At 43.7% G+C, this 14,836-nt stretch overlaps 1 protein-coding gene across 3 annotated transcripts in view; it reads right to left on the reverse strand.

Moving 5' to 3' along the window:
* Positions 1-917: 917 nt before the first annotated feature.
* LHFPL3 (LHFPL tetraspan subfamily member 3) overlaps positions 918-14,836 on the reverse strand; it is a 250,195-nt gene continuing 236,276 nt past the window's right edge. For all 3 annotated transcript variants that reach the window (XM_065049085.1, XM_065049083.1, XM_065049084.1), the window contains one exon: positions 918-3,391. Coding sequence is in view for 1 of the 3 variants with exons in the window: in XM_065049083.1 (XP_064905155.1) it covers positions 3,363-3,391 (29 nt within the window). In the remaining 2 variants the exon portion in view is untranslated. The remainder of the gene's footprint in view (positions 3,392-14,836) is intronic.

The following is a 14,836-nucleotide window of genomic DNA, read 5'->3' on the forward strand; positions in this document are numbered from 1 at the left end:
ATAAATTTTCTAGTTCTTATTCCATTTCAAATCCTCAGAGAATCAGCTGAGACTACTAAAACTTTTAAATGCTTGAAGAACATCAGACTAGCAGAGTGAAGAATGACAGAAAGGTGCTGGACAGAAAGCTGCTAGACAGAAAATGGACAGAAAGCTGTTCCCACCTAAACCAGGGGAAGCTGGATGGTGTGAGGGAAGCTGATCCGCTACTGCAGTCAAAATATGGCAGAGCCTGGGAGCTTGGGAATAATTAGATGCAAGTCACAATCATTTCTAGGTGTCTCCAAATGCAGACACCACTGCATCAGCATCATGGAGGCAAATCCAGCCTCTGTTTGACGAGAAAGTACTCACGTCTTGTTGGTTCAAGCCCTGGGATGATGTACGTCTGTGACAGCCCCTGACAGCTCCACTGTAACTTCATGTAGCAAAATTAGGGGGAATAAATTTCTGTGTCCTCCAAATCACTTGTTTGAGATGTCTAATCTATTTAGGAACAACAAAAATGTGTTGCCTATAAAAATAAACAGGACTTCAGCATCCTACAAACCTAGCAGTTCTCTATTTAACTGTAATTAATTTTTAAATAATTTGCCCTCTCCTTTCTCTAACTGTAAACTAAGTTGTATACCAAAGAAAGTAATCAGGGACTTCATATTGTTGCTCATATACATATAGTCAGGTACCAGAGGATGGAGATGACTTAGAAACAAGGTTCTTATGCTGTGAATTTGACCCATGCAAACAAATCCCTGCACTCATTAAGGGACCCAGTTTTGCTTGGACTTTACATACCTTAGGGACCTGTGTAGGTACAGGTGTGTAGGAGGGGGCCAGGCTTGCATTTAGGAGGAGGACAGTAATCCCAATGACAGCAGCTGTTGCCACAGATGAGCTGAAGAAAAGCACTACCACTCTTTATTTTAGTATGCTACAAAATTCATTGTTGAACTTTATTAGGTACTTTAATACCAAGCATACTTTAAAGTAACAAAAATTATTGTTGTTATTACTTTTTACAGAAAATCAGGTATTTCAACAGTTTTCTTTACAGTTTGTTGACTTAAAAAAAAATACAGTGGACAAGTTACAATGGAGTGGGATGGGAAGGCGGTAACATTTAAGAAGATAAAACATATTATTCATACCGAGTCAACATTTAGTGCTGTACAACCTGGTACGTCTGCCTTTCTGACTGCGTATGAAATGGTACATATTCACTGAGCTGCCCTGGCAGGGTCGCAAGGTCTTGTGGTGACACTTTTTTTTGCAATCTTTGCATACATTTAGAAAGGGCTTTCACATTACACAGCTGCCACGATGCAAAACTTAGTAGTCCATAACAAAACGATATAATACAGAGAAACCCTGTTTCCATGATTTCTGTCACAGCAAAGGTGCCATGACTGCAATAATGTGGGATGGAGGTAAAGCTAAGGAGTGAATGAAGATGGTGATACGATTGCACACCCAGATGGCAAACCCTTTAGCAGTGTTCTGAGGTGAGAGTGTGGCTGCGAGCCAGGAGAGCAGGGAATGCTGATGGGCTTCACCAAGACACCGTTTAACAGAGACTCCTGAATGCATCGGGCCTGAGGGATGTGCGTTCTCCAGCTGATGCTGGTTGGATGAACCACAGATTTAAAAACCTGTCTGAAGCAGGACCTTATTGAATTTATGCAGCCTCATGTGTAAACTACTTGATTTTTACCTTCCATCCCCTTCAGGTAAGTAGCAGGTACTGGGAATATGTTTATTGGGAATACATCAATTGATTTGCATGGGGTTTTTGACCAGTTCTAATGCTGGTCCTGTAGGAGTCAGGAGAGTCTCCTACACACAGGTACAAGTGCAGATTTGGATTGAAACAACATGTATTTTAAAAAATGCTGCGCATATTCACACATAAATTTGATTGGCAGACATTCACATCCGCGTTGCCTCTAAGACAAGCAGCGCCACACTGGTACTCAGACTGAGAGTGATCTAATTCCCTGCATTTATTGATTGATTACTTAAAGATAATTTTTCATTCAAAAATAAAATAAATTTTCTGAGATTCATGCACTAAATTCTGGAACAATTTATGTTGTGCAGCCAATAGCTGTAAAAATGGTTTAAACTCATGTTTTACTCCTGTTTTCAGTGTATTGTGTTATTTGGGATCAATACTAGCCATGAATCATTATTTTAGCCATTTCCCCCCAAAAGCCAAAGAATGAATCAACAGGCTTAAAAAAGTCTGAAGAAATGAGCGTTGCAGTGTTCATTTTGGGGTGGATTTAGGGTGCTCCTGCCCGGTCCCAAGCCAGGAGAAGGTGTGTGCATGCTGGGGGGTATCGGAGAGGAGCAGAACACAGGGGGTCCCCCCTTCCCTCCATTGCTCCGTGCCTGGCACTTGGTGTCCCGGCTTTTCGCTATGAGACCTTTAGTTAGATTATTAGATCACCTCTCCCGATTGGCCAGAGAGCATCACTCAGCAGTGATGTGGCAGAACAAGCAAAAACAATAGAAATGCCCTTGCAGTGAGCAGCTGTATATGACATTTATGGGGTAAATGACTTTCTCCTATTAAAAAAAAAGAAATCAAGTGCTTTTATTTTGTCACTTCAAATAGAAATAATTCTATGTGTCTTGGGAAATTATAGTAGTATGATATTCAGTCAGACATACCTTATAGTATATATGCTTCATAGAACTAGAATATAGGTCAGAAATAATGTTTCAGTCTTAAGTTTGTTACAGACATAGATTAATTTTAACACATATGCAGTAAAAATTGAGAAGCTTTACAGTTTTAGTCAACTTATTATACAGTGAAGTAAATGAAGTGCAGCAATGTAGCAGTAAAAGTTATGCTTTTCCCACTAGGTTATGGAAACATTCAGAGAGTCTATTTATAAATGCTAATTTAAGAGAGATGTTCTATCAGTTTCTTGGCTACTGGGATAGGAGTAGTCTGGAGTTAACTGCCTCTCTACTATGAAAGGTTTTAAAGCTTTTTGCTTTCCGTCCGAATAAAAAAAATGACATTTACAAACCTCTTCAATGCATATATATTACATATGTTTATCTAGCAACAACTACACCCCTTTTAATTTATTCCCCAAATGTGACTTTTCATGCATGTCTTCTGGATGCTGTATTCAGCAACAGTTTCTAATGAGCTGGTGTGTAATCCATGATTGCATTTCTCGTCTGAAAAACACTTCCACGTCTGGCTGATCTATGTTTAGAAGGTGGCGCTTACCCATCCAGCATGTTTGCACTCATCAGCGTTCTTCTCTGTCGGAGGCCCTTTCCCAAGCTTCTTCCAGTTTTAATGTTGATGTACAAAAGCTGTTATTCGTTTTGTTTTGTGCTCATTCTAGTGAGGATTGGCTTAGTAGGACTGTGCAAAACAGAGAGAAGAGAGAAGCTGGTTTATTGCCAGCAAATATAAAGATGTTCACGCTGTGCTTGGCTCAGGGCAAGCATCTGATCAATATTCTAATACACTCCAGTATTTGCATTTCCATTTATCATGAAAAATGACAAGTTTAATCTTCAGATACAACAAGGACTTGTAATCTGGGATTCTTAAAAATCAGTTTTCATCAGCTAATCAATACAGGAACTCAAAATAACGAGATTGTTTCATCTAAAGTTTGAACAACATGAAAATAAAGATACAATGTGTATTGGGCAAGAATGACATTTTCTAGATGACTGTCATGAATTGAGTTAAAATCCTGACATTTCTGCTCAGGTTCAATAATTTCTTTCACTCCCCTGAGCACACAATCCATATTTGCGAACAAGGTAAAGTAACACCTTGTGTTAAGTTTTGAGAGAGCAGACCCCAATGAGGACAGAGCCCAAACTCTCTCTTAAAAACCAATTCTCTCCCATCCAGTTTCCATACACTGTAAAGAGAGAGACATGCACAGGAGAGTGGCCATGGGCTGCGGTGGCACTGCCATCAGTCAGGGTGACGAAGGCTCACGCTCTTCCTCGCTGGAGGGGACCACCCGAACGCCAGCGCTGGGGGGAGCAGAGCACGGGAACAGGGGCTTGGTTAGAAAATCCGTTTGCAAATACCCACATACATGCAGGTATAAATACGTGGCTGCTCCAGTGTTTGGCAGTGAACAGAAGGTTCTTGCGCTAAATCAGCTCTGCGAAGTCACCATTAGCAAAAACTCTCCTGGATCACTCGGCCCAAAGGGTGAAGTCATAAGGCAGGCAGCCACCCCATTGCCTCCTGTGGGAGGGTTACTGGTCAGAGGTCCTACCCACCCTCAGCCTGGGTGACGACAGCCACCTTCATCACAACCCCACTGCCCTCCTTGGAATGCGGGGCCTCTGCAGGAGACTGCTGGAATGCAGAGCTCGGGGGAAATCACAATTTTTGTGAAAATAAAAGAAACAGAATGGATTCAATTATGAAATTACAGTGAACTAAGAGTTTCTGAATCAGAAACTCTTAAAAGTATTACTGTTAGATGGCTGAAATACTTAATCTCTGCCCCACGTTACACGGAACAGCCACCTTCTCCCTTTCCCACCAGTTCCTCACACACCTTGACTCAACTCTCATGGTCACCTTGACCTGCTGCTAATTGACCATAGATGCCAGGGAGAGTGATGCCCTGGAGTAGGATGCCCAGACCTGGGAGCGTGGGATGGTGGAACCGGAAAGCGAGGAGCCCCGTTGTGGCTACACTGTTGTGCCATGGACCCTGGGTGCCTGCTTCCCCCATCAGCTTCCAACAAAATGACATTTCTCAAGCAAAGCTGATTTGGAGGAAAAGTCCTTACTTGTTATAGCTTACATGTATTCAGCACATATCTGTAGCCCAGATATATTCTACAAAGAAGACACTTAGAAATGATGTTGCTGAGACTAGAACATAGCAAATAAGCTATGCAAGAAGCATAAGGTGAGCTAAGGAGGGCCATGCAGAAGACAAATGGATCTGGTTTGTTTTTGTCAGAAAATGAATACAAAATACAGTGTTTACTGTGGGGATGGTAGCTTCCGATTGTAAAAGAAAATTTGCCATTGATAGCTCCACAAACTTCCTTTCTCCCTTTAAAACATGTAGCAAAAAATGAAGAATGGATGAGAAATTGATATATTTGTGATAAATAACACCTATTAAAATAGTCTGAGTTGGGAATTTTGGTGTATTTAATTAATATGGTTACTAATGTAATTAATAAGGTAAATATTAGTATGTGTAAGTGGCACGACTAAATAAAAGAACAAAAAAGTGCTTGACCCTTCAATCTGTTTATTTGCTAAGGGAGATGTGTGTTTTTGTGAGCACCTTGAGCAATCCATAGCTGGTGAAACTGAAATCCAGGGAAAGCCAAAACTGTATGGTGATGAAATTGTATGGTGATGAGCACATGCCCTGATGCTCCTAGGAGCAATCTGAGCTCAATAGAATCAGACGAGGCATTTCTTTCGTTATTTTAAATCATAATTTTGTGTACCTATGTTATTCAAATCCTTAACAGTGCTTACTCCAGCACTACTCAGCGTTTCAGTTGTAACATACAAAAACCTTCATTAGTTCTTTTGACAAATTTCACACACAGGTGTTATGCACATGGAAATTAAATTCAATAAATGCCAGAGATGCCCAAGTGATAAAGCAGAAATAAGTCACTCACATCCAGCATCCCTCAGTCTGCTTTGTATCACATCACAGGCTTCTGACTCCTTGAAGTTTCTTGTCTTAGAGCTACTTACAACTCTTTTCTAGTGCTGTTGCCTATAAATCAGTTAATGAAAGCAGTCTTTGTGAAAGCCGTATTACCCTCACCACCTAGGTGCTCTGCTGTTAAACTCTCTATTTAAAGTCTTGAAAGGCTGTTAGGCTGACACCCTGACAACACGGTTGTTGTTCATATTTAACCCACTTAATTAGGGCAGTCACTTCTGTTGACTGCAGTGCTGGGGTACGGTCCTGTGGGAGGGATTTACAGCATTTTACTGTCTAGTGTTTAGTGTTCAGAGGGAGACCACCAATATTTATTTGTTTTGAAGATGAACCATGAGGACACTTTGAGGTTGCTCCTTGCCAAAGTATAAAGCACGTACCGAATTTCAGATAACCCCTTACATGCTGTTACTGTAAAGGCAGTCAGATGTATAGTAAATATACAGAGAAAGGCAGACCTTCTAGGTCTGAATATATATTCTCTCCCACAATCTTAACACTTTACACCATTAATTGCCACCAGCCATATTTATATGATTTTCTCTGCCATTTATTTCACTGGTGTCTAGAAAATAACACCTTTGCATGAGTTAATAATTTATTTCTGCCCCCAAACACAATTACTGAGCTAAAGAGCAACTGGCATTCATGGTGACACCAAAATCGGTGCTGTCCCAAGACCACATCAGCTGGCAGAAGCCCATGGGCTAATATATCACCAGAGATTTCCACTGCATTCCTCTAGCTTACGGAGAAACATTATCTCTCTTGAATGCTGGTGCTGTGTTTGGTGTACAGGAGGAGATGAAGGAGGAAAGAAACATTGCTGCTCAAGGTCTGCAATTGAAAACGTGCTGAGGCACCTCAGATAACGCTCCTGCCCGGGTAGTAGGACAAAAAAATTTGGACAAGTTCCGTTTTAATGAGTTCTTGCCTTTCTGCTTATGGGCTGCGTTAGCTCCTTGTAACCACAGGTAAACAGTTTTGTTGTTCACATCAGGGTTGGTACGCTGCTGAACGTATTAAAATTCCACTTGTAGCTACTGCACCCCAAAATCCAAATAGTGACATGCATTCAGGGCCTGGGAAATGTAGAGATGTGTATAACTAAAAGGCAAGAAAGGCAGCTAGATGCCCAGGTGCAGGGGGCATCTGGTGTCCCATCTTCTTTCTTTGAAGATACTCCCTTTAAAGCACATAACTAAAGCTATTTGGATGGCCCAAGAGAATGATTTCAGTTTTCATGTGACGAGAGAGGAATAGTGGTGTCTTTAAATGTGTGTTCCCATTTGCCTACGTGCTGTGGGTGCCTTTTTCCCCTTGATGCACTGAGCATCCTTTGCCATGGCCTCACTGGGGGGTGTTTATGACTTGCCCTGAGAAGTTCCCCTTGGCAAATACTGCGCTCTCAATAAACAGCCAGGCACCAGATAGTGATCCAAGCCCAAACTCTATCATGTGTTCTGGAGATGCTACCCACAGGTCATCCTGGAGATAGCTGTGTGGCCAGGAGATGAATGAGTTGTGCTCTCTGGTGCCTACTACCCCTGCACGGCAGTTTAGATACAGTGAGGAGGGAACAAGGCTGCCCTATGGAGATGGAAGGAAGAATGGACAGAAATTCCCCAATTATTTTGCTAGCAGCCCTCTTTCAGTGTCTGACGGTTCAGTATCTTTTCAACAAAACATGATAAATAACCCGTCCACACCTGAGCTACCGAAGCGTGTTTCCTCGAATCGCATAAAAACCAGCAAGGTTTTTACCCATATGGTATGTAAGCCCTACGAAACCACAACTGAGGGGAAAGGTATTTGACTGCTGCTGGGCAGCATTTTGTGCACCCTGTTAGTGGCAGCACCTGAGCCCCAGGGCACAGGCTGCAGGAAGGGCTTCCAAGGCTGTAGGAAATGGTTTCAGGAGCATTCAAGAATTTTCTGAATGTGTGTGGAAAGGAGGGTCCAGGCTGTTTTGCAGGCAGAAGGCTCAGTTCATAGCCACACAAGGGCATTTCCAGCATCTGAAAGGATGCTGCCAGGGCCACAGGGGCAATGATGGTCTGAGGTAACCACGGAACAGATGATGTTGTTTTTTAGACACCCTTTCCCAAGAAGAAACATAAAAATGGCTGAAGGATCCAGTCAGAACAATTTTACCAGGTTTCTGTGTATGGAGTATCTGTGTATAACATATAGCTGTACAGACCTTTGCCATCAACAACTCATGTACTGTCATTCACAATAAAAACCAGTGCATTGCCAGACCTAAAACTACACTCCTTGCACACTTAATGTGCCCAGTGACTGCCCTGCTGGCCAGGTCCTGATCTTCCCTGCCACTTCTTGTAGTTCTATAATCCAATTTATTCTTGCATTGTTTCCTTTTTCTGTTGCTATATGTCGAGACTGACACACAGCAGGAGACGATGTCTGTCAGTTCAGAGGCTTGTTGTAGACAGTGTGCTATGGAGGGAAAAGAGCAACACGGCAGGGGAACATTATTTTCTGGGTTGTTTTATTTCTCCAGATAGAACATTTTTGAAGCTGTTATGACAGTAAGCAAAAATCTCCAGAGAAAATTGTGGTTGTCAAGACAAATTAATTAAAAAAAAAAAAAAAAAAGAATGAAGAAGGATGAAGAATTAAGTCTGACCACCTTCTGCCAAAGTATGAAAGGAGAGATGTATTGGGAAATTAAGTCTGGAGCCCAGGATGCGTCAAGACAGTATACCCATTTGTTGTCTTGACTTCTTCAAGTCCCTTTTCTCTTTCAGGTGGAAATTTTGATAAAGGTGAGGAGATTTTTTGGGAGGAGAGAAAAGATGGAAGGTGAGCGTGGAGATGGATCTCACATAACGTCAGCTCTCTCAGAGTCAGATGTGTGGCTCTGGGCAGTCCTTGGAGAGGGACAGGGCCCTCCAGGGGTGATTCGCTTCATCTCGAGATGGTTCCCAGGGCGGATCAGTGCCGTTGGCTCCTGTGTGACTGCAGACTTGGATGACACTGAAGGCCTAAGTCTGAGATGGACAAAGTGAGGTGTGTGAATCCTGGAATTATAATTATCCTGCACAGAGTGATTAACAGCATGCATGGAGACACAAAGGGAGAAGCTCCTGCCCACACATAGAAAATAATCCTCAGCCTGAAATGGCAATTTATTAGGCAGTTGTGGTTTAGTTGCTTGTAACAGGCTGTCAAATATCTTGTCTGAGCACAGCTTGAGGACAGGTATTTTCAGTCCTGTTAGGGTGTGTGCAGCTGTGTTCCAGGACAGCTTTCATGGGAGAGCAAATGGCTTTGCAGAAGGTGGGTCTAAGATTTCACCCCCAGCCCAGGAGGGCTCAGTGAGATAAGCTTAACAGCCTAGGGGCTGGTCTAGGTGTAGGGATCCAAGGAGCAGGCCAGACTGGTGGGAAGGCAGGAGCCAAGCTATGTATGGCAGTCAGCTGTGCTGCTCTTGTCAGTGAGACCTTCCCTGGGGTAGCAGGTGAATTTTGACTGCAAATCCTGAGAAACAGGGCTAGAGCAGCTTATAGAAGGCACCTCATCAGAACCTGATGCTTTTCTTATTTACAAAGCATCCTCCTTCAACTATACCAAAATATAACCCAGTGGCAGTGACAGGATCTGAAACCCTGAATATGGATGGGCTCCAAGCTTCCCTGCCACCCTGCCTAATCCCTGGGTTGAGCAGCTTTCCTCTGGTTTGAGTGCAGCTCCAAGAACACAACATATGCGTATGTGTTGATGAGAAAGACAGGAGGAAAGCGACAGGCAGAGGGAAGAGAGACCTATCCAAGGATGGAGCAAGTCCTAGCTGTCATTCCTGTCATCTACCGGCACCAGTCTGGGCTGATGGGAACAGGGCTCCCTTGGGTGATGGCTCTGCCACCCACTCCTTGCTACCAACGGCATTTGGGTCTCACAGCTTTACACCGCGGCACCTCCCGAGCAGGCACGATCGCCCCTCTCCTACCATCACACACAGCACAGTGTGCCCTGAACAAGGGAGGAGGTTGTGTGTCCGCTTGAGGTGGATACCGAAACACTGAGATGTAGTGATCAGACCCCGCTGAACACTGGGCAGCGTTTTCCTCTGCTTCAATATTTGCTCTGTGCCTGTTGAGAAAAGGAGGATTTTTATCATAATGAACAAACACAGCAAAAAGCCTCCTATTCTTTCTCATAAATAGTTTTCTTTTACTGTGGAGCATCACAGAGATGCTCCTTCCTCTGGTGGTTCTTTTCCAGAAAGCTCATGAATTTGTCTTTTGTAATTGGTGATGTTTCTGGTGAGTTTGGGATGGGAGTCACGTCTCAAGACAGGTTTGCTGGCGCGGGAGATCTAGTATGTTGTTGGAAGGACTGGAGAGAGGCTGAAATGCCTTCATCAATAACCTCTTTCACGTGAAGTAGCTTCCTGCTCTGCAGAGTTGTAGGCTCGAGTCAAGCAAAATCAGTTATTTGTTGTTCATCAATTTTTATTTCCTCTGTGTGGTTTGCTGCAGTCTTTCTTTACCCAGATGGTCAAATAAATTGCTGTCACTAAACAGGAGTCCCTGAACAGTGATTCCTAAACTCTTCCTGTTCCTTAACTATTTAATAAGAAAATATTTTACTTTCTTTATATTCTGCACATTTGCTGGAGTTGTTTTTCAGTTTCTGTCCTGGAACCCAGAGGATCCATTGGTATTTTTGTTTGCTTTGCCAGCCTTCAAGCCGCGTGCTCAGACTACTCAGAAAGCTCTGCATCATCTTTATTTAAAAACTGTTATGAACTTTGATCTGTCCTTGTTTACTGAGTGTCCTTCTGAGGATGCAGCCGTGTCAGTGAAGGTACCTTGATAAGGTCCTGGGCAGATGAGCCAGAAAATGTTTGGATTGTCATCATATACTCTTTATTCTTTTTCTTCATTTTACTAATAACAGTTTATATCTAGCTTTATTAGCTTTATATCTTCCAGGTGTTTTCTTGTGCTGGGTAATGTTAAAAGTTGACACTGGTGCATCTTTGGTCTGGGAAAGCAAATCATATTGACATTGACACAGAGCTCTACTTGTCCATGCTTGGCCATCAGGAAGGGCAGGAGGCAGTGCCCAGGGCCAGTGTGGGCTGGGAGGCTCTGAGAAGCCCCAGCTCGAGAAGACCCGGTCACCAATTCAAGTGATGCTGAGGCGTCAGGTTGGTTTGAGCCTGCATTTCTCTGCAGCAGGGAGAGAGTAGGAGTTTGGCCCTGGGAGAAAGCCAAGATATTGAAGCAGATTCTTGAAGGTGCCAGCCAGGATCTCTGCATAAGGAAACTACCATGGGGCTTTTTTTTACTGGTGTGAAAGACATGGGGCTCTGCTCTTTTTTTAACAGACTGTGTTTCTCCAGTTGATTTCCTGATTCGTATAATGCGTTTTTCCTCCTAACAGAAAGAAGCAAGGCTGCGATGGTTCTTTGGCTTTTCTGGCATGTTAAAATGATGTTTTTGTGGATGAAATTTCCTTATTTTTAATAGTAACATAATACTTAAAACTTCTATATAAGGTTCATTTTAAGAGTCTCAGAAAACAGTAAAATTATTAATGCTGGTGAATCTTAAATGCTGCAGAACAATAATAAAAAAATTAAACTTTCTTTTCTTTGTGTGAAATGAATTTCTCTGTTTTTCAGCCAGCACCGAAGCTGTGTGAACTGGGAGCACAGCACACACCCCACCTGCTCCTCTGTCGTGCAAAAACACATCTAGGGTTTTCCAAAAGTTTTCTGAACTTTCTCTATGTAGGGACTTATGCTGGTGCGAACAGAACATTTGATGGGTGTGTTGGGCTGTGGCTGCTGGGGCTCGCTGTGGGTGGGAAGGGTCCTGCAGCTGGAGGGCTTCAGCTGGAGAACCTCTGGGGTCGGGGCTCCCCAAGGAAAGGCTGTAGGTCCTTCACCATGAGCACAAACTCCTCTAGGAGTGGTTTGCTGCTGTAATGTTGTGTCTCAATCGAAACCTGCTAATGAGCTGTGACCATTGATCCCATTTCTGTCTCAGAGACAGTTCCAGGTGCCAAGCTATATGTTTATGGGAAACAGAAAGATAAGGACCTGAGAAGCTTTAGTCCGAAGTTTCAAAACTGCGGCTTAATGGTTAGCTTACCTGAGCACAGGAACAGTTATTACCTGGCTATGTGCTCTCTAGGCAAATAGGAAATATTTGGGATCTTGCCTAAAGCTCACAATCATTTCCAAAAACATGAGATAACAGGTAAAATTACTGAAAATATCTCTATAGGGTTAGGTGATATTCAGCTAGAACAGAAGTTGGATATGGGAGGTGGCAAAGCCAGGGTCTAAGAAGAGGGCAAGGTTTTTGTGACCACCATCCATCATGGAAATCTGTCTGATGTGCAGCAAGGAGTGTGTTGGATGCTCATGGTCCTGAAAGCATCGTTTCAGTCAACTTCCCTTTCCAGCTGCCCTGCAGGATCGCTGCAAAACTGATTTACACGGGCTTTGGACAATATATTAATATAAGGATTTATTATTACTATTAGTTTATATTATTCCCTTAAACATTTTTATGAGTTGCTGTAGGAGTGTGAAGTGCGATCTTGCAAAGGAGGAGATTCCTTCCCTGAAGAGCTTTCAGCACAGAAGGCAGACTGTGATTGGCAGTGCAGAGAAAAATACCCTTCACAGAGAAGGAAGGGGAGGGCTGTGTTAGGAAGCTGCCAGATGAAAAGAATGCAGGAAGGCAGGCTGGTTTGCAATAGCCCTGAATGATGGGTGTGGTACGGGGTCCTGACCATCCTCCTTCTCCTCTGGTTTGGAGTAGGAAGGTTGACAACCTGGAGTACCCAGTCAGCCCTGCAGTTTTAGGCATACAAGTCTTATCAACTGCTGCACATATGCAATGGTGAGGACAATGAAAAGAGCATCGTTCCCAGTGTTGCCTTCCTCCCTTCTGCGGGAGATGGTCACTGGAGGGAAGCCGTGTTTTCTAGCCCTGTCCTTGAGGCCTGTCTACATGAAGGCGTGATGAATACAGAAACCTTAACCATATGAACTTCACTTGTAACCTGTGGTATCTCTTGCGGTAGTGAAAAGACCATCAGTGGTCTGAAAGGCAGGTCTTTCTACAAGCTCCTGCTCTGCAGTGGAACCTTCTCTAACACTCGAATGCATCATCCATATGGTGCTGTATTTACATCCTACATTATTCCCTCTGGAAGGATCACACTTCATACAGTGTAAGATTGACTCCAGGGCTTAGGGGCCCTGGAGGCTTCTTTCCTCCTTCCCTACACCTGATTCACACACACATGTGGACAATTTGCCATTAGTTCAGCCATTCCCATCAATGACTGTTAAGTAATTCTTGTGTAAATGCCATCTTTCTACGTAAGGATGCCATTGCCACAGCGAGAGACAGCAGGATGGTCTCAAGAATCAGCCAGCCTGGCAGAAAACACTAATGGGAAAGGGGAAAAACTCCACCATACCATCTCAGACTGAAACCCAATTTCACCATGATTCCTCAAAACTCACTCACCCCTTCCTCAGAGACAGTAATAGTTCAGAAAAATCCAACAGATAAAGACACTGATGTAGATTTGCTCAGAAATTAAGCTCATCTGTAAAAAGGGGGGAAACTTAGACAAAGAGAGAAGGAGCCTGGTCTGCACAAGCCACAACTGCTCCTTACAGTGGATTTATCTGCCTGCTATGGAATAGCTGATATTTGCCAGCTGCCTCTCCTGGACAGTCTTTGTGTCCCCATCACCTTTGGGAGGCTGTGATATGGCAACAGAATATTCTGTTTCTCACAGTAAATAAAAATATTTCAAAGATTTCAGGTTGGATCTTGATTGTAACCATTATAAACAAGTGTGTGCTGTTTTCTCCCCACAGCCTCTCTGGGCACAAGCCACACTTACGGGACAAGTATGAGGATGAAGTCAATCTCACCTCAGCCATCTTGAAGTGAGGTATCTTGTCAACACCACATGTTCAGGTAACAGTATGGCAAGTACAGAGATGAGAGCCTCCAGAAGACAATTCAGCCCCACCTCAGCCACCCTTCCCTGCTCTTCCTCCAGGCTCTGACAAGCTGTCAACAGACACCATGCAGAGTATTACCTGTGCTTCACTCAGGACCCAAAGAAATGACAAGTGCAAATGACATTGTAAGAGCAATAATGTCAGGACTCCTGCGAATATGAGTTGAATTTTCTCACAGCAATAAGGAACAATTTCCAGAGAGGAACCCAGTGTAACAGCCATCAAAGTACAGCTTAATGAGCAGTTTCAGTATCTTTAACCACAAGCCTGTTGCATCCCCAGCATCACTCCCCAAGGAGCTGTGCAGTAATGCCTGGTGCTCCACCTACAGCCTTAAGTGGGGGGTTAATGCACTGTCCTGCTGTGTAGCTCTAGCAAAGCTATAATTAAGGTTTCTACCCTTCTACCGCCAAAGAAGTGATTTTTGTCCATCCTTCCCACTCATTTTCCTCCACCAGGGTATGGCCTTGTAGCCAGCACTGTGGGCTAGGTCAGCGGTGGGAGCATGGGAGACCCTGTTTGTGCCCTCAGTGCTGGGCCACTTGGGGACCAGTGCCACTGCTGCTGGCCATGCTGGGGCTACTGGGGCTCAGGGTTGTGCCAACAGCCCCTCACCTCCAACAGACCCCAACGGTGATGACTTTTCAGTGCAGGTGCCACCTGCACTTAGTATCCAGCACCAACTGAGACACCTCTTCGGTGTTAAATAATAATGATGGATTTCTGCTCTGGAGTGATAGCTTGTGTTGTGCGGCTGGGTTAATGTATGTCAGCTGTCATCGTCCTTGTCAGTCGCTGCTGTCAGTGAGCAGCAGATAAGTAAATCTGTGATGATGAATATCCCAGAGAGAGCAGGGATTAAATATTTCATTGCTTCAGACACTGAAACATCTCCTCATTTGGAATCCTTTTCTAGCGGTCACATTGTCTCAGATCAACCCAGCCCTGGGGAAGGGCAAAGTTAGCCTGGGTTTCTGAGATCATGGGACAGGGGATCGCCGGCAGCAAAGTCCCAATAGCTGGGGTGAGCCAAGCTCCTTCTTCAGTCCTGGCGAATTTAAAATTAAGCAGAAACTCATGGAAAAATATAAAA

This window comes from Columba livia, chromosome 1, assembly GCF_036013475.1.
Source record: "Columba livia isolate bColLiv1 breed racing homer chromosome 1, bColLiv1.pat.W.v2, whole genome shotgun sequence".
NCBI classification, from domain to species: Eukaryota; Metazoa; Chordata; class Aves; order Columbiformes; family Columbidae; genus Columba; species Columba livia.